Here is a 19,397-nt window from a genome sequence, read left to right as displayed (position 1 = left end):
GTTCATAATAATATTGTTACTATCATCCTTCATCTTTGTTCATTTAAATTTTAAAGTATTTTTACCCCTACCAAGCACCCGAGGCGGCTTAGTTTATTGAAAATACGGTATTTAAAAGCATTAAGTAAGTAAATATTTTTAAAGAAGGATTATATGGAAAAACGGCAATTAAAATCAATGCTATTAATTAATGTTGTTTGTATTTCTTTAATGAACTCTCTCTTCCATGTCGCTCGGCAAACCGGAAGTGTGGCTTCTGCCCCACCCCCCGCCAGCTTCACCGCATCCCCTTTGGGACGGTCGCCCCCTCTCTCTCCCCCTCTTTTCTCTTTCTCGGGCCAGCTGGGCGGGGCTTCCTCACTTCCGCTCCGCCCATCTACTCAACGCCCGTCCGGCCTTCCTTTCCCAGCGTCCCTTGCGTCAGCGGCGCGGGAGGAAGGGAGGGAGGCAGGCTAGCGGGCGACGGAGGCGAACAAAATGGCGGCGGCCGGGTGCGGACGCGAAGGGGGACTGCGGGGTGGCTAATTTTCGGGGGGCGGCCTTTGAAAAGGGGGGAAGAAGGATTTTGGGGGGCGAGGGCAGCTTTCCCCCTGCCTGGGCTATTCTTTGGGGGAGGCTCTTTCCCCTTGGGGGAGGCCCCCCAGCCCTATTTCTTCGACCCACCCCATTCCTAAATTCCCCCCCCCCATTTTAAACAGGGTCACTCCTTCTCTTCCCTTCCCCACCTCCCCACCCCCGCCCTTCTTCCCCTCTTTTTAATTTGGGGCGGAGTGGTTCCTTGTGGGGCGGGATCCCCTTTAAAAAGGGGGGTTCCTCATTTGGGGGAGTCGTGCCTTGAGACCCCTGCCCCCTCCTTTCCTCCCCCCACCCAAATCGAGGCCTTGGGGGTTTACCCCTTTCCCTCTATCCTCCCCCCATAAAAAGCTTCCCCCCAAACTCTGACAGCTCTGCCCCAAATTGACCCCCACCCTCATATTTTTACCACCCCACTATTTTACGTTAGGGGGTGTAAGCCATTCCCCTTCTTCCCCTCCCCAATTGTCACCTTTTAAAACCTTGCCACTTCCCTTCTTTCCCCTCCCTCGCCCCACACTTCTTTCCCCCATATTGACACCATACAAGTGTTGGTTCCCCCACAAGATCAGGCTTAAAACCCTGAAACTAGCCCCCCATCCCAATAGAGTCTAATGTGATACCAGTTTTCTCCCCACGCTTTTTGTGATTTTCCTGCCACGACCCTCCTTTTAATTCCCTTTAAACCCTAACCGGATGCCAGCCAGCCTCTAGGCACTCATCTGAGCCTCCTTCCATCACCACCCCATAGCCGTAGGTATTTGGAAGATCCTCCTGAACCTATATTGAACCCTGATTTAGACCCATTTTTTGGTGTGGGGCGATTTCTCTCTTCTAACCCAACACCAGTCCCCAAACATCCGCCCCCCCCCCGTATGTTTTTGAAGTAATTCTTCTCCAGCCAGAAACCAACTTTCTATCCTCTTCCCCTGTGAATCATCTTCAGTGTGGGCATTTGAGTTCAGTTTCCTCTTTCCACCCATACCCCATAGCTTTAAGGGGGTAGGATCTGTTTCCTCCCCCCTCTGTGGATGCTCTTTTTCATCTTCAGATGTTTCCAAAGTTATTGAAACTTCTTCAAATAAGGACCGTTTGGCTTCTCTCTTTTTGCCTCTTATAAGCTAGCGTATTGCATTATTTTTTCCTCGCTGGTGGGTGCCACGTCTTTGGTTTGTGTGGCTGTCCACGCTTCCCCAAGTGCCTTCTCCAGCCACAGCGAAATCCTTCCTCGACATCCCTCCGAACCAAACTTCTGCCTGCAAAGCTGAGATTTGTCCAGAAGTGGGGGACGCCACACTTGGGGAAGAGAACTTCATCGCCCAGGTTCAAGATGTCGGAAAACCAAGCCAACGACCACCATCATCCGATGAACAATAATGTAGGGGGTGTGCCCTCTGCGGGAAACAACCGTGGGGTCCGCAACCTCAACCAGAACCCCCTGATCAACGTTCGGGATAGACTCTTTCATGCGCTCTTCTTCAAGATGGCTGTCACCTACGCTCGCCTTTTCCCACCATCCTTCCGACGCATCTTTGAGTTCTTTGTGCTCCTTAAGGTAATCAGGAAGGGGAGGGGGTTTGTCCCGATTTCTGTATGTTCCTGCAAACATATTTCGTGGGAGCTCAGCTGGTCTGGCAAGGAAGATGGCCCTTCCAGACCCATTTTTGTGGGGAAGAGGGAAGCCTCTAACACCACATACTTTCCCTCCTCATCCTTTGTTGCACAGAGGGGAACAATCTCCAAACTGTACCCTACTTTAAAAAAACATTTTTTCTAAATCTGTTTGGTCACCTATTGACGATGGTGAATCCTACGTGTTTAGGATTCCACTTTGAACCTCACACATTCCTGTCCACGCTTTGCTTCTGGGCTAAATTATTATTATTTTTAGCTCTCTGTCAGAGGGAATGAAGGATACCCCCTCCAGGTTTGGCTGGACTGCAATTCCCATTCGCCCCAGCCCTAGCTGAGGCATGAGAAGGATGGGTTTTGCAGTCCAACACAATCCAAAGGCCTGGGCTTAACCTGCACTGACAGAATGTGTCTTAGATGTTGTTTTATCACACTGGGAAAAAAAGAAAAAACAGCAGCTCACACAGGAATGCATAATTTTTCCGCAGGTCTTACTAACTGTTCAAAGGTTGTTACTGTTCCTTTTGTAATTTTTCTAATCGCCCTGTGATGTCATTCGGCTCCAGCCAGTGTTGCTCTCATGATGTTTCAGAAGCTGTGATTCAAGGAAATAAACTTTTCTGCTCCTCTCGTTGGGGGACGTTATTGTCCCCCTTTTACAGATGAGGAAAACTGTGAGAGGTGACGGGTACAGCTTACAGAATGTCATTGTGAGTTACATTCACAGGAGTAGATTAGGGTGTTTTTATTTTGTTTTGTTTTTTGTGGTTTGTGCATGCTAACATGGGTATGGGCTGTCACTCATGAACAGGATCCCCTTGTTGTAGGGGGAAAACTGGATGCTCTGCCTTTGAGTTATCTCCGGGGTGGTTATTACCAGCGGTCCACGTTGTTTTATTTATTTATTTAAAATATGTTTGCCCCGCGGTTCTCCTTCGAAGGACCCAAGGGGGCTTGCATCATTAAAAAGACGATGTGAAAGCTAACAGCAGTGAATATACAAATGTTAAAATAGTTCAGGGAAATGTCATACCAAGAAAAACAACACACACACACAAACATAAGCATCATCAAAAATACACAATCATCCTTTTAATAACCCCACATAGGTAGCTAGTTACTGAGGGAAGGTTTGCCTGGAGAGAAAGGTGTTTGCCTGCTTGTGGAAGGAGAGCCAAGACGGGGACAGGCTGGCCTCCAGTGGCAGTGAGTTCCAGAGTCCTAGAGCACCAGATCTGACTCCTTGAAAGAAGAACTGCAAAGACGAGGCCAAGTTGGCCTCCAGTGGGAGGGAGTTGCAGAGTCTGGGAGCAGCCACGGAGAAGGCCCTCCCCTGTGTCCCCACCAAACATAACTGTGAGGGTGGCAGGACTACGCTTTGTGCTTAGGTCAAGCCCTACAAATTAATCAACCCCCTCTCCCTCCCATTCATCATGGAAGACCTGCCTTTGGTTTTGCAAATTTGTGATTATTATTATTATTATTTTAGAATTACAGAGCTGGAAGGGACTCTCTGGATCTGGGAAGCCCAGTCCCTTTCCAGGAGGCCCACTGGGAGAATCGAACTCTCATCCTCGAAACCACTGAGCTGTCCAGCACTTTATCCTCATCTTAGAAAGGCAGTGCTGGAAGGGACCCCTAAAGATCATCCAGTCCAGCCCCTGTCAAGGAGTCCCCGTGGGGGGATTCGAACTCTTAACCTCTGGCTCCGCAGCCAGAGACCTCAACGGCTGAGCTATTTAAGGTTGTGACTCCCTTTCACCGTCCAACCCTCCTCTCTCCCTGCTGCCTTCCGCTTCCCCCTCATCCCCTTCTTTCCCCTGCAGGCGCTCTTTGTCCTTTTCATCCTGGCCTACATCCACATTGCCTTCTCCCGCTCGCCCATCAACTGCCTGGAGCACGTGCGGGACAAGTGGCCCCGGGACGGCATCCTGCGGGTGGAAATCCAACGCAACTCCAGCCGCGCCCCCATCTTCCTCCAGTTCTGCGAGAGCGACCGGTTTCCCGGCATGGTCGTCGAGCCGGTCGCCGGAGAGGAGGAGGAGGAGGAGGAAGAAGAGGAGGAGATGAGCGTGGAGATGTTTGAAAACAGCTCCATCAAGGTAACGGCTGGGACAAGGATGAGAGAAAGGAAAGGATGTTTTCTAACCTTGGTTTCTTTCTTGGCTGCTTTTCTCGAACGGGGAATTCTCGACTGTATTGCCTAAAAATATGAATAACATTAATCACATGCCATCAAGTCAATTCTGATGAAAGGCGACCCGTTCGTGGATTTCCCAGATAGAGAGCACTCAGAAGGGCATTACCTTTCCCTTCCTCTAGGGGCGCTGTAGGATGGTGCCGCTTGCCCAAGGCCATCCAGGCTGGCTCTGCTCTTGTGAGGATTCGAACTCGCAACCTCGAGCTCCACCACCGGAGACCTGAACCTCTGAGTTATCCGGCCATCCAGCTAAGAACATAAGGCTAGAATAAAGGTGCTCTTTAAAACACCATCAGACACCCTTTAAAAGGGTCATCTGGAAATCTGTAGCTGGAGATCAGTAGATTTTGATCCATGACAGGCCCACACCAAGAGAAATGTATTATTATTTTTAAGGACTTTTTAAAAATATTTTTTAAAGCCCTTAAAAATATATTCTACCTTTTAAATGATGCTCTCGTTCCTTTCCACTTTAATTTTCCTGATGCCCGAAAGCAGGTGCTTCTTCGGAAATGGGGATGAATTATTTCTGCTAGCCTTTAAGATACCCCTTTAATTTATTTATTTATTTATTTATTTATTTATTTATTTATTTATTTATTTATTTATTTATTTATTTATTTATTTATTTATTCTTTGTTTATTTATTTATTTTGCCATTGGCTTCCCAGCCGCCTCACGTGGCCACCTTGTTGAAAAACTTTTAAAAAACAGAGAATTGGCTGAGTCTTCGTGCCATGTGTGAGCCAGCATGCACAAAATTCCAGGAAGGGCTTTTGAAAATCGATGAAAGCTTTTGTAAAAAAAATAATAATTATAATATTGTGAACAGAAGTCAATGTTTGGGGCAGCTTATGGATTTGGGGCCGCTTGGTTTCCTTCTTAATCGGGCTTAGTTTTTTGAATCCAGCTCTTGACTTGGCCCCTGCTGTCAAGCGCAACCCAGTGAGTCAGTGCAATAAACCAGCAGGGAGGTCCTTTCACCCATCAGTGCTTACTGTCCTAGTTACGAGCCCTTCTCTATTTGGCCATGGTTAGGTGTCCTCTAGAGTCCTGTGTTCCAGTTCTGGACACCCCAGTCCAAGAAGGAGGCTGACAATCTAGAACAAGTTCAGAGGAGGCCAACCAGGAGGATCAGGAGGCTAGAAACCAAACCCTAGAAGGAGGAAAGACTTCCATATCACAGCCCCACGAATGAGTGATCTCAAAAATGTCCCGTCCTTTGCAGCCCATGGCTTCCTTGATGGAGTCCGTCCATCATGCCTTTCCCTCTTCCTCTCTTCCTGCTGCCTTTCCCCATTTTCCCAGCTGGATTACCTTGTCCCCCCAGGGATGTTTTGCCTTCCCATGAGGTCCCGTGAAATCAGTGGGTCTTCCCTGGGCTTTTGAGTCTGCGGGGGGCTCGTCGGAGGCCAACCATTCAATGGGGGCGTGGTATACATGAACAGTCCTTATTTTTTAAACAACAACAACAACAATCCAAATCTTTACTGTTGCTCTTGGCAGTTCGACCTGGACATCGAGCCGAAAGCCTTTCTCCAGCCCTCCCGGCTGAGCGGGGCCAAAGTCCGGGTCTCCAATGCTACCGAGGAGTTCCCCTTCCCCGACGAGCCGGCCTCTAAAGGTATGGAGCCCCTCAGCGAAACGGTGTCCGAGTTTGAGATGCTAGCCAAAGCAGGTAAAAAAATCCGTTTCCCCCATCATTTTTTTTCCTCCCTCCTGTTTCTGCCTTCTCATCCTCGCTCTTCGCCCTTCGCCTCTTTCATTCCCTCCCCCCAACCCCATTCCACTTCGGGGGGGGGGGGACACTGAGCCATCTCTCCTCTTTCCACCTCAAAGCATGGTTGGTTTGTCTATTTTTGTCCAGTTTATCCTAACTTTGGCCCTGCAAAGGGAAGCGGTGTCCGCTGTGCCGTCTCGGGCAGGGGGGAGCTTGTGGCCACCCTTCTTCTCCTCTCTACCAGCTTTCGTGAGGCGGGCATGGGGGCAGAATCAGACGGTGGCCAGATGGGACGAAGAGAGAGGCCGCCACCAGAGGGGAGGGAGCCGCTGGTTCGCCTGGGCCAGAGGCATGGATTTTGCTCCTGGCCGATCGTGTGTGTGTCGGTGTGACATTTTATGTGTTGTTAAACCAAGGAGATGTAACCATGGTGGAACCGGAACAGAATCTACAGAACAGACTTGAAATCGAAGGACCATCTCCATGAGAAGCTTCAACCTGAGTCTTCTCCTAATCACCGTTATCTTAAAAATGGCAGAGCTGGAAGGGACCCTTAAAGATCATCAAGTTGAGTCCCTGTCCAGGAGGCCCAGTGGGGGATTAAAACTCCTGACCTCTGGCTCTGCAGCCAGAGACTTCAACCCCTGAGCTGTCCTGTCTCTCATCAACTCGAAACATTTCACTCCTGTCTGAAATGGGCCTCTCAGGAGGGCCGCAAGGACTAGAGACTTGCTTCTTTGCTTTGAGCAGAAAGCGTAGCTTCGAGCTGAAGGACCCGATAAGGGGGTTGCTCCAGCCCGGTACTTTACCTTTCTGCGCTGCGTTCCCAAAAGACCTGTTTGCCAGGTTGTTCGTCGCCTGGAGAATGGGAAGAGAAGCCGCTTTCTGTCACAAGCACCTGCCTTTCTGGGTTAGAGGAAAGGGACTCTGTAACCCAGCATCCTGTCTCCAGCAGGACCCAGCCAGCTGCAGTCCCGGGAAGCTGCCAAGCAGAGTGTGACGTTAAAAGCCCTCGCACTATCTGGGCAGCCGTTCACGGAAGCACTGGGCGTTTGCTGTCTTAGCTAAAAATTCTATCATGTATTCATTTCTTGAATTTCAGGAGTTGTCGTTCAAGAAGGCTTGGAAGCGGAAGACTCATAAAATGAGTTGTTCCCAGTCTTGAATTCCCCAGATGTTCTTAGACTACAACTCCCAGATATCCTAGCCAGTACAGCTAGTAGCAAAGGCTTCTGGGAGTTGTAGTGTGGGTCCCGGGTTTCATCCACCATCCAGAAGCTTGTGGACGAAACGAATGTGTGTGTCTGTCAATGTTCGTTCAGCAGCCTCTTTCACCAAGCCGATTGTGCTGGACCACAAACCCCATCATGCTTGTCTGCAAGGGCTGGGGGGTGATGGGACTCGGAGTCCAGCCCCTGAGGTTAGAAACAGGCTAGTTCAACATGCTATACCATCAGGCGGTTTTGTTTGCAGTTTAAAAAAATAGACTAGGTTTACTGTTGGGTGCTTCCTTGCTTTATTGTTGTTGTTGTTATTCAGATTAATCGCTTCGCATAACCAGCCGGGATTCCTTTATTCTGCCGATAACGTGATGCCTCTTGAAACATCAAGAAAGGGGGAAGGTGTCTTGTTTCCCTCCTGCCGGCCTTTTGAAACCCAACTTTCCCCCTGCTTTTTCTCTTCCAGTCTGGCCCCAAGAAGAGTACATTGTGGAGTATTCTTTCGAATATGGATTTCTGCGCTTATCCCAAAGCACCCGCCAGCGGCTTCGCATCCCCGTCATGGTGGTGACGCTCGGTAAAAAAGCTTTGTTTCGCCATACCGCCGGGGTTCCTCCTCCAGCTGAGCATGGCAGCTGCTGGCTGGGCCCTCTGAGCCTGCTCGTGAGATGGGGAAAGGGGGTTACTGATCCTTTTTAAAATACGATTCACCCTGGATCCTAATAGCGAACTCACAAAGGAGTGCAGGTGTGTTTAAATGAAATTTGTGAATGTTGGTGAACTTCTAGTGGGCCCGTTTACTTGGCAGTGGTGGGTTTTTTTAGCTAAAATCTTAGCGAACGAGGGAGGTGCTACCGGACTGAAAAGAATCTCAACGTTTGTGAACCTATTCACAATATATCTGGTGGTATTTGGTTGGTTTTGAAAATCCTCTTTTTGTCCCAAACTGGAAACTGAGGTGGCTCACAATATAATTAAAAAAACGGGTCCAGATAGAAACGTGGTAAGGTTTTATAATCAGACACCATGAAATGAGCTGTGATACAGAAGCAGGACTGAGTGAGCAACCAGTTTAAAAATCCCATTAAGTTGAAATTTAAAAAAACAGATTAAAAGCACGTTTGTGTGACAGCGGACAACCCACCGGGGTGGTTATGAGTAAATAAACAGAAAAGGAACGAATACATGAAAACCGGCATACACACAAACCTGCATAGAATTTTTTTTTAAAAAAAAGATAGTGATGGTTGATGGAGGTTTGGAGCGGTTCGGGGACAGCGATGGGTCCATTTTCAATCCCAAGACTTTAGGTCGAGGGGTGAGCCTGGAGTAGCCCTCCCAGCGTGGTTGGACTGCTGTTTCTCTTATCCTTCCCAACCAGCAATTCTGGTTCAGCACCATGGATAGGTCATAAAAAGGGCAATCCAAAACCTGGAATGGATTTGCCACTCCCCTCCCCTCCGAAACCGGAGTCATCAGTGGTTTGGTGGCCCTCGCGTATTGATTCTTTTTTCTCCCTACCAGATCCCACCCGAGACCAGTGCTTTGGGGACCGGTTCAGCCGCCTTTTGCTGGATGAGTTCCTTGGCTACGACGACATCCTCATGTCTAGCGTGAAGGCCTTGGCGGAGAACGAGGAGAATAAAGGTAGGGAAATGAAAAAAGGGTGGCGACTGGAATGAGGAGCCAGAGGCAACCTGGTTCTTTGTTCCTCCGTTATATGGTTGGGATGAATCCGAGCCCTCAGCTCTGGAAGATGGCCCTAGGTTTTTTGGAAAAGTTCCAACCTTTAACCTCCTAGGCTTTGGAAATCATGCGGTGGTATTTTCACAAACCATAGGCTTTGGGTGGCACATCAGTAAGCTGCCCCTCTCCTCTGCCAGCATCAATAACACACCTATGCCTAAACGTTTCTGGAAAACAAAAGAAATTGTTTTTCCCTCATTCCTGCCTGGCTGTTTAAATGTGGTCCAGTCAAGTAGTGTTTCACAAGGGCCGTTGCACTTATCCCCGTAGTATTCTGGGTTTCATCTTTGTTTGACCTTCTGATGCCTCTTCAGAAGGATATACCGCTGAAAGCTTTTCTCTCCTGTCCCTTTTCCTTCCTCAGGTTTCCTCCGCAACGTCGTCTCCGGAGAGCACTACCGCTTCATCAGCATGTGGATGGCTCGGACCTCCTACCTGGCAGCCTTTGTCATCATGGTGATTTTTGTAAGTGCCCCTGCTTGCTTCTTTACACATTTGCCGATTCTCCGGGTGGATTCCCCCACCCTTTCCTGGCTCTGAAGGCCACCCTCGGGGAGAGTCTCGGTGAACCCTGCCTTCCATCTTAATCCGGGACAAAACGATGGATGTTTCTCGGCGGTCAGTGGCCACCCTCTTACCCGCAGAGTGGGAGAACCTGCCCCTGCCCTTCGAGCTAATCCACTGTCCTCTTTTGCAGACCCTCTCAGTGTCCATGTTGTTGCGCTATTCACACCACCAGATCTTTGTCTTCATCGGTAAGTTTTCATAGCTCCTGCCAGCTTTTCAGGCAGGTGGGCGGGCTCTGAACAAGCTCAGGATTTGAGCTGAAACAGCCAAACCGCAAGCGGGATGCTGCCGGCAGCAAAAATTAAAGGAACCGGCAAGCGCCCATCAATAGAGCGTTGAGCTTTTTCAAAAAAGGGGTCCCACTTAATGGCTCCATAGCTCATGTTGCTGAAATTTTCCAGCCTACAGCTGCTGCTGGTGGTGGTTTTTAAAAAGGGCTTCTTGGCATGAGCTTTCGGAGAGGGTTAGACTACACCTCCCGTCTCCCGCAGCTCATGGTCAAGGATGGTGGGAGATGTAGTTCGCTGCAGCACTGATTCCTCTCTTTTGGGGGGCATCCCATTGGGACTTTGGCTGACGTGGGGTAGGACCTTTAGAGCAGCCTTGGGATCAATCCAGCTGGGCGTTTCTCTCCCCTCAGTGGACCTGCTGCAGATGCTGGAGATGAACATGACCATCGCTTTCCCGGCTGCCCCTTTGATGACGGTCATCTTGGCTCTCGTGGGTAAGGGTTCGAGTCCTGATCTCCCAAATCTGAGCCTGGGATTAGATGGCTCTGATTCTTTGGGAGGAAAGCAAAAAAACCAACAGTACCCTGAACGGTTTTGGGCATTTCAAGAATGTCCTGCCGGATGCGTGACTATTTCTAGAATGCTGGGTAGCTCGGAGGTTGAAGTCTCTGCCTGTGGAGCTAGAGGTTGGGAGTTCAAATCCCCCCTGAGCCTCCTTGACAAGGGCTGGACTTGATTGATCTCTAGGGTCCCTTTCCAGCTCTGCCATCCCAGGATTGTTATTATTACACATTTCCTGACAATTAACACTAGAGGAAGTCTCTTTTATAATTAAAAAAAATGAATGCAGGGCTTCTCAGGTTTCCTTTCTCTCATGCAACTGCTTGACCACGGGATTTGGGGGAGTCGCGGGGCTCAAATAAATGTGTTTTTTAACTTTCTCCGCCTTTCCTTTGGCCTCAATGTGCTCGCCGGAGGCCTCTGCGCCGCTCCTTGACCGCCTTTCCTCTCTTCCCGGCAGGAATGGAGGCGATCATGTCAGAGTTCTTCAACGACACCACCACTGCCTTCTACATCATCCTCATCGTGTGGCTGGCGGACCAGTACGATGCCATCTGCTGCCACACCAACACTAGCAAGAGGCACTGGCTCAGGCAAGCGCGCCGTGTCCGGCCTGCCCCCCACCCCACCCCGGTCGGGAAACGGAGACCGTTGCCATCTCGAGCAGCTGTTTCCCAACCTCAGGTCCCCAGAGGTTCTTGGACTACAACTCCCAGAAGTCCTGGCTTGTGGGGAAGGCTTCTGGGTCCCGAAGTCCGCATAGATCCGTAGATCCAACTTTGGGAACCCCCTGCCTGGAGGGGATAAGTCTGCCAATGAGCACGTCTGCCTTCCCCCAACCTCTGTAGGAGGCTGGGGATGATGGAGGCTGATCCAACACACACCGGAAGAGCAACAGCCGGGAGAACACTGGTTTCTCCCAGGCGATGAGACTGCCCCCCCCCGCTCCACCAGCCTGGTCTCCTCCTGCTTGTCTTTCCACCGGCAAGCGCAAATCTGTCTTGTTCTGGCTGCCAAATCTGGGCACATGTTGGCCTTTATTATTAATTGATTGCATCTTCAATTATTTCTAAAGTTTAACTTGGTTCCCAGAGCTCTCGGAGGGAGTCAGCGGCGTGCGCCGCTGGCAGCAGGACTCAAAAAAAGGGGGGGGCTTCGCAGCGCTTAAAAAGGCTTAACATGGTCTATTTGCTACCAGCTTTCATCTGTCCAAAAGAATCTCGGCTGTTTTCCTTCAGAAATGGATTTCTTTTTCATTTGCCTCCTCTGCTGGCCCCCGGAGCTCCCTTTCTCAAACTGCCTTTGGCCCCGGATCGAGCTCCTTTCCTCCTTCCTCTGCCTTGCACCTTTTCTAGTCCCTTTGGTGGCTTCTCCCTTCCTTTCCTGCTCACGTCACGCCCTCCCGCGTGACGGATCGGGCTTCCTGATCCAGGTGGCATCTACCACACCCTTGTACCAACCTGGAGCCCCATTCATTTCAAAACATCAGTTTTGGTCCTACTTAAAAGCAGCTAGAGGTCTCGTGGCGCTCATAGCTGGGACGGTGTTATCAATCTGCAGTGTCGACCCTGTCGCTCCCCCTTCTGCGCTTCTTTTCCTCTTTAACCTTCAAAGCCCTAAACAGTTTGAATCAGGCTGGCCCCATCTTTGCAATTCTTATTTCAAGGAGTCAGATCTGGTGCTCTCTGTGGAACTCCCTCCCACTGGAGGCCAGCCTGGCCTCGTCTTTGCCTCCCTTCCACAAGCAGGCAGAGCCCTTTCTCTTCAGGCAAACTTTCCTTTAAGGATTGGCTGCCTGAGTATTTTATTTAATTTTTTAATGGATTGTTGTGTCTTTGAATGTATTTTTAGTATTGCTTCCAATCACTTTCTTTTAGTGTGGTCTTTGCTCAGTCCTTTTTAGGTCCGTGTGTACTCACTGATTTTAGCATTAAATATTGTCTTTTAATGATGTAAGCTACTTTCGTATACTAGATAGCTGGATGGTTTAGAGGACAAAACTTCGATTCACCTTGGTGCGGGCTAGACTGGATGATCCACAGGGTCTCCCTCTAGCAGTTCCAAGATGATGATGGGGATGATTTGCTTTGAATACTGTCTTTTAGGGGTGTGAGCCAGCTGGGGTTCTTTTTTAAGAAGAAAGACTAGGTCAAAATATTTTAAATTAATTAATTAACAAAGTAACCGTCCCCGGTACCTCTTGGAGAAAAGTTGAGAGCTGCCATGTTCAAGGAGAAATCTTCTTGAATTACCCCTTTGGCTCGTCCGCTCTTGCTTATTTCACCCTAAAGCTGAATCAACAGAGGGGGGAGGTTCAAGAAGCCGCTTCGGGGCTCCAGAATGAGAACTGTCGTAAATATATTTTGCATGCTCGTGACCTGCTGCCTATTTTCCAGGTTCTTCTACCTGTATCACTTTGCGTTTTACGCTTACCACTACCGCTTCAACGGGCAGTACAGCAGCCTCGCTCTCGTCACCTCGTGGCTTTTCATACAGGTAAGGCTGCTTCCGTTCCCACCGCGTCCTCTCCCATGTTTGAGGTTTTTTTTCTAAGCTGTCTCTTTTTAAAGTGAATTTTTAGGGAGCCGGCTGAAGATGGCAGCCGCCCCGTCTCGACCGACAGACTCTGTTGGGAGCTTATGATAAAAAAAAAAATGTAACTTCCATTAAGCTCTTGGCCTACCTCACAGCGTTGTTAAAAGGAGGTGCTGGCCCGAATCAAGACACAGATCAGTTTTCTGCTTCAACGCACAAACCTGTTTCTCTCTTTTTAAAAAAATCCCTTTTTACTGTCTCCGGTTCTGTCTTGATTAAGACGAGCCTTCTACATTTTGGCAGATTTGTGTTCAAATTTAGCGCGTGCCGAGCCTTGACCTCGGTCTCTCTGTTCCCACGTTTGCCCCACAGCATTCGATGATCTACTTCTTCCACCACTACGAGCTGCCGGCCATCCTTCAGCAGATCCGGATTCAGGAGATGCTTCTCCAGAATCAACAGGTCGGGGCTCAGACCACTCTCCAGGACAACCTCAACAACAACACTACCATTGCCCCCACTGACCCTCGGCCCCACCTGGATGCCCTGCCTGCCAGAGAAGGCTCCCTGGCGTCCGGGGAGGGCCCTGCTGTTGCCGCCGCCGCCGCCGCCCTGGGCAGTGACTTGAACTGGGTGGCAGAGACGGCTGCCGTCATCACGGAGGCGTCCTTCCTGTCCAACTTAGGGGGCACCCTCCTGGAGCCCCCCGGCATGGCTTCGGAAGCGGCCGGCAGCGGAACCCTCCAGGATGCAGCGGTCGCTTCGAGCGTCACGACGCGGATCCTGGTGAGCGGCGACCGGGCAGAAGCCCCTATGGGGTCCGTCACCATTGAGGTCACCTCAGCAGCAGGACTTCCCACGGCAGAGACTTTCTCGTCACCTTCCGGGGCTCGCTCAGGTGGTGAGGATGCCCCCCGGCCAGCGGGGGACTCGGCCGGGCCAGCCGAACCCCTGGGCCCGGACTGCGTTGCCAGCCTCTGCCCCCCGGGCTCCGTTTTAAGACGACCTCCTGAGGAAGGACTCGGAGAGGGGGGCCCCCACCCAGCCCCCCAAGATGGTTCCCCCTCTCCAGATCCTGAGTCCCACTGTCTGTCCTGAGCGCCCCCCCCCCCCCCGTTGTGGACCGCAGATGCCTTTGTGGCCTCAATCCATTTCTCCCTCACATTAATCCGAGAAGAGGTGGGGGGGGTGAAGAAGACCAAACCGGAAGGCCGAGCACAGAGGGAGTGATCTCTTCCCTGCTAGTTATTCCGGGGAAGGAAAAATTTGAAAATGTGAATCAAAAATAGCGAATCGTCGGTACTCTGATCTGAACAAAGTCGTCCACACCCAAACCATAGGGGCTCTGCGTGGTCCCCCCCCCCCCCGTGGGGGCAGATTCAGCTCCCCCACCTCTGGCCAGCCTGCGCTTTCCTCACCACAGGCGATGTTCCAGTTTTGCCAGAGTCAATGGTTTTGTCTCCACCGAGGCTGGAAGGAAATGCGTCCGGGGGGGGGACACACTGGGTTTTCGGCAGCTTCGGCGAAAGGAACCGGGCTCTTTCCTGGGGCGTGGCTTGAGAAAGACCAATGGAGGCAAACTGGTTTTAACGAGCACTTGTGGTTTCTTGCGTTCTCCCTTTCCTGTGCGGCTCCCACGTCTTGGGGGAAAAAATCCCTCTTGACGCGGAATAGAGTTTTAGAGGAAATTCAGCCTAGCTTTTTACCACGTAGGTTGCCTCCGTTTAGCTACCATGAATCTCTGGGGGGTTGAGGAAGGCGCTTCATGGAACGGCTTAGCCAGACAACAGGGGTATGTTTGGGACAAACAGGCGGTTGTTTTGGTCAGCCGCTTGGGTTCTGTGAAAAGCGACTGAACCGCCCCTTCCTTGATCCCGCTCACCCACCCACCCTCACCACTTCCTACCTACCTGCCAGGGCCGACTCCCTCTCATTCCCCTCCACCCCACTGCCCCCTTTCATTGGGATGAACCCTCCCAGATTCTGGAGTGCCGTTTTAAGCCAGCATGCAGTGGGCAGAGAGGCGGGACGCAAATGCCCGTCGCACGCCACGGTATCCACCTGACACCGGCCAAAAGCTTCAAGAGGGACGATCAGAAGGATAGATTCTGTTACCCTGAAGTGCGGAGTCCAGTGGGATCGGTTAGACCGAGAAGAGCAGCCAGAAGCGTTCTCCAGAGGCTAGTTTTTCCGGACACAGAGGCGGTGGCTGCCCAGCATCCTCTTAGAATTTCCCGCATACACCGATTTCTCGTTTTATTCTGCATGGCGATTTAGGGTGTGTCTCCCTGTCCATTTTTCCCCAGCCCCAGTGCCTTCTTGCCATGGGGTCGGCGGTGGAGGTGAGGAAGAAAGCTTTTGCTTTTTTTAGATGTGTTTTTGGGATTGATTTCTTTTGCCTCTCCAAAGCATGACTCGGTACCTGGAGATAAAAGGCGTCGAGAAAGAGTCTGCTCTCTTTCCAAGGATCTGTTCATGCGGCTTTCTGTAGATTAGAGTCGGACCCATAGGGTTGCTTTGTAGCCGGATCCAAAATTATGTGCTCGGGTGCCTTTATAGACTCACCCAATCTAGCAATACAGAATGGGCAGCGGGGGGTGGGGGGTGGACTGGCCTTCTGGGTGTCGTTCCACAAGGACTCCCATGACACACACACCCCCGAGGTTGGCCTTCAGAGGATGATGGGAGCTGGCATCCGGCCGATGGCCAGCGGGGCCTTAGGTTGGTGCTAACCAAAACTGAGCTCAGCACTGAAAACAAACAGAAGGCATCAAGGGTGTCTGGGGAGGTTTTTGGTCATGTGAACAGAAAAAGTAATTGGTGGTCAAGGAAAATCACAGAAAAACATCTGCAAAATTGTGTGTGTGGTTTTTTTTAAAAAAGAGGTACGTATTTATTTTTGCGGGCCTGTAGACGCTTTGGCTGCCATGTTTGAAATTCAGACGGCGACAGAAGCTGCAAAGAGGCAGATCTTAGCAAGGCGGTTTTGGGGCAGGTGAGCGGAGAGCAGGCTGCAGGCTAGCATTCAACAGGTGAGGTTTCCGGGCCGTGACTGTAACAGTCAATTCATGTGCAATAGCGTGTCAAGACACTTGTGCGCACTCTCTCTTACATACGTACTCTGTTCTCCCGCGGGCGACAGAGGCTGCTCATTCATTATCCTCCCTTCAGCCTTCAGGGTCGGATTTTTAGTTTTTCATTGGGGTCAACGGGGGGGGGGGAGAAAAGGGGCGCGAGAGAAACCAAATCACACCAAGAATGAAGAGCGGAGTTCATTCTATTTAATGTACAAAACATTTGTATGTATATATTATATATACTATATATATAATAAATGCTATATCTAACAGCATTAATTCTCCTCTTTTCCCCCACCCACCTTTGTCTCGAGGGTACCTTTCAGAAGGAGCCAAGCCCCAACAGCTAGTAGTAATCCACCAAGAACGAATGGTGGGCAAGGCGGGATAAATTGTGTAGACAAAGGCATGTTCCGTTGCGCAAACAGTGGGTGCTCCTTTGGGTCTTCGTTGGGGGAGTGGTTGCTTTGCGAAATGGTGCTGGTCCTGTTGCCTGATTGCTCCATAGCGTTTCTCGCGAGTCGTTCTATCACTTCTTCCGGAACTGAAAATGCCCCATTTTTATTCTCAACTGCTGTCGAAACCACCCAGCATGGCGGGAGACATAGTTCATCAGCGTCTGAGGAACCTCCCGGTGCGAATGAACTATGCCTCCCATCAGACCCAACCGCCAGGCGCACAGGCTAGGACAGACGGGAAGCATAGTCCAGCGCTGTACAGTCAGCTGTGTGTCCCCTGTGCCATACACACCCTAAAATTTCAGAGCATTGTCCCTAACCTGAGCTAATCTCTTACATTTCACACACACACACCTTCAAATTACAAAATATTCACTGGTCTGAAGAAAAGTGCTTTGTGCTGATCTTTGAATCCCCTACCTTAACGACGTGCTAACTGATGGTTAGCGCTTGTCAAGTACCCTGAACTACACTGCATATTTTTATAGCGGACTTCTAAATTTCTTCAGAAGCAACATGATTAAGGAAATGGGCCTTTGTGATCTCTCCTAGGCCATGGGGTGAGCAGTGGTGGCCCTCCAGGTTTTTCAGGCCACAAAGCTGTCGGCCAGAAATATCCGGAGAGCTTTAGCTGCCCATCTTAATTTAGTCAAAGACCCCTTTAAAAAGAGGGGCTTCCTAAATAATTGTGCAAACTTCCAAAACAGAACTGGACAAGGAAAAGACAAAGGAGAATGTGTGTGTATGTGTGTACACCCACCACACAGTAGGACCCCCTTATCCACAGGATCAGTATCCACAGACTTATCCATGATCTGAAAATATTAAAAGAAAAATCCCCCAAACATATATTTCTAATGATGAAGTCAGCAGAACTGACCACTAGAGGGAGCCAGAGACCATGCTATGTATTGTGTTCAATATAGTTCCACAATTTCATTACCAGAAGTGGCCACTGGAGGGAGCAAAAGGCCATGCTATATGTATATTATTTTACTGTTTGCTATAATCCGCATTTTTCAGCATCCACAGAAAGGGGGGGCTTAGAACTGATCCCCCACACTTATGGGGGTCCTACTGTATATATCTAAGAAAACCACTGAGCTCTCCTTAGTATCCTTGCACATCCACCAAATTCTGTCCTGAAACAGAACGAACCAGTCTTTCAAAACAAGACCACTAAGAACCGCTGCAAAGTTATACCATGTGGCATCAACCACGTCCACCTTTGAAGGCATTCTCTCTTATAAAAATATCTCTCTCTCCAAGAGAGTTGGGATCCCAAGATTGGGGTAAATCATTGCATAATATCTAAAATTCGTGGGTGGGTGTTTGGGTCTCGATTGTGCCATGGCACATTGGCATTTGAAAAATAATCGGGTGGGAAAGAGAGTGGCTTCGAATGGCCTGAAATACATATATATAAAAAGAGGGACCCTCTGGGAAACCAGCTTCAAGTCTGAATTCCAGTTCAAGTTTGAATTCTTGTTCCTCTCCGTCCCCTCCTCCAGATTGGATTGTTGCCAGATAATAACCAGAAAAGGGCAGAGAGAAACCGGGGGTGGTGGTGGTGGTGGAATTCTGGTCATTTTCAAGGAAACCTGCTGAAACCCCAGAAGGGAGGGGAAACGTCTGGAAAAACACCGGAGTGTTTGTGGCGGTTGGGTTTTTTTAATGCATGAAAATGACATTTGGGATTTTTCTTCATGGAAAATAATCATTTTTCAGAGGTGGTGTGTTTGACATTTTTTTGGCTTTCTCTTTGGGTGGCTGCTTAGCTTATAAATTCATTAGACCTCAGACCCTCCCGGACCTTGTACCCTCCCGGACAGATGGCGGTCCCATCTTTTCTTGAGAAGCCTCCAGCGATGGGGCACCCACCACACCGAGAGGCGAGCTGTTCCACTGCTTCATGATTCTCACCATCAGGAAATCTCTCCTGATTTCCAGGTTGGCTCTCCTTCGGACACGTTTCCACCTGTGGGTTCTTGTCCTACCCTCTGGTGCAATGGAGAATAAATCGATGCCCTCTTCCCCAGGGCAACCCTTCAGATATTGGAAGACAGCTCTCATATCTCCATTCAGTCCTCTCTTTGTTAGAAGATGCCCCCCACCTTTGTAGAAACAGAGACCAGATAGATCTATTTAAAACAGTCGTGGTGCCATTCACAAGCAGGAAGTAGGAGAGAGTTTAGCTTATAATTGGCTGCTTTCAAGTTTGGGCCAAAAACTGGAAACGGGCCCTGGCATTACCGGTCTCCTCTGGGTGTTGGTGGTACCATCATCTTATGTCTCACTCCCCCCCCTCCCGCCACCAACCACCTACGCCAGTTTGGAAGCACTAGGATCTATGGTTTCCCACAGATGATAACGAAGGCGACTCTCGTTCAGGAACTGATCTTCCTCGAGCGAAGCGGTTTGCCGGCCTGGGGCCCTCTGGTGATCTCATTTTCGGAAAGGGCTTTCCAGAATTCGAGTTGCTCACACGAAGCAGAGCTCCATGATCCGTGCTCGGCTACGCCAGCGCCGGCCAAATCTTGGAACCGGTGAAATCTAAACCGGGCTCTCCCAGACAGACCACCTCTCCATGCCCTGGCTTCGTCCGTTAAAGGGAACAAGAGTCGGAAGAAAAGAAAACCCTAAACTTTGCTAAACCTGAGGTGTGAGGACAAAACTTAAAACTGTGCTCAACCTGAGCTGCTTGGTCAAAGCAGAACTCCAGTCCACTCCTGGGTTCACTCTTCTCTCACACCAAGTCTGCCAGGTTCCTGGACGAACCTTTCTGTATCTGTGAGGGTGGAACCTAGGTTGACAGTGTGCCGAGCAACCACTAAGTCCCAAGCAGGATTGTGCCCTGTGTCCTCAGCAGCTCCTCGCT

General features: G+C 50.1%; 1 protein-coding gene across 2 annotated transcripts; it reads left to right on the top strand.

The window, feature by feature from the left end:
- Positions 1 to 1,273: 1,273 nt before the first annotated feature.
- Positions 1,274 to 14,887, top strand: TMEM259 (transmembrane protein 259). Of its 2 annotated transcripts, none has more exons than XM_020814277.3 (11): positions 1,274 to 2,128; positions 4,032 to 4,307; positions 5,912 to 6,029; positions 7,812 to 7,922; positions 8,870 to 8,992; positions 9,456 to 9,556; positions 9,789 to 9,846; positions 10,299 to 10,382; positions 10,910 to 11,042; positions 12,846 to 12,945; positions 13,357 to 14,887. In XM_020814277.3, exons 1-11 carry the CDS (start codon positions 1,904 to 1,906, stop codon positions 14,080 to 14,082), a joined length of 2,055 nt encoding a protein of 684 aa, XP_020669936.3. In that variant the 5' UTR covers positions 1,274 to 1,903; the 3' UTR covers positions 14,083 to 14,887. The 2 variants fall into 2 exon arrangements, with proteins under 2 accessions (XP_020669936.3, XP_020669935.3); XM_020814276.3 differs by having other exon boundaries at positions 5,912 to 6,083.
- Positions 14,888 to 19,397: the final 4,510 nt, after the last annotated feature.

Source organism: Pogona vitticeps, chromosome 7, assembly GCF_051106095.1.
Source record: "Pogona vitticeps strain Pit_001003342236 chromosome 7, PviZW2.1, whole genome shotgun sequence".
Lineage (NCBI taxonomy): Eukaryota > Metazoa > Chordata > Lepidosauria > Squamata > Agamidae > Pogona > Pogona vitticeps.
The sequence above is the reverse complement of the archived record's forward strand: the minus strand, read 5'-3'. Positions and strand labels throughout refer to the sequence as shown.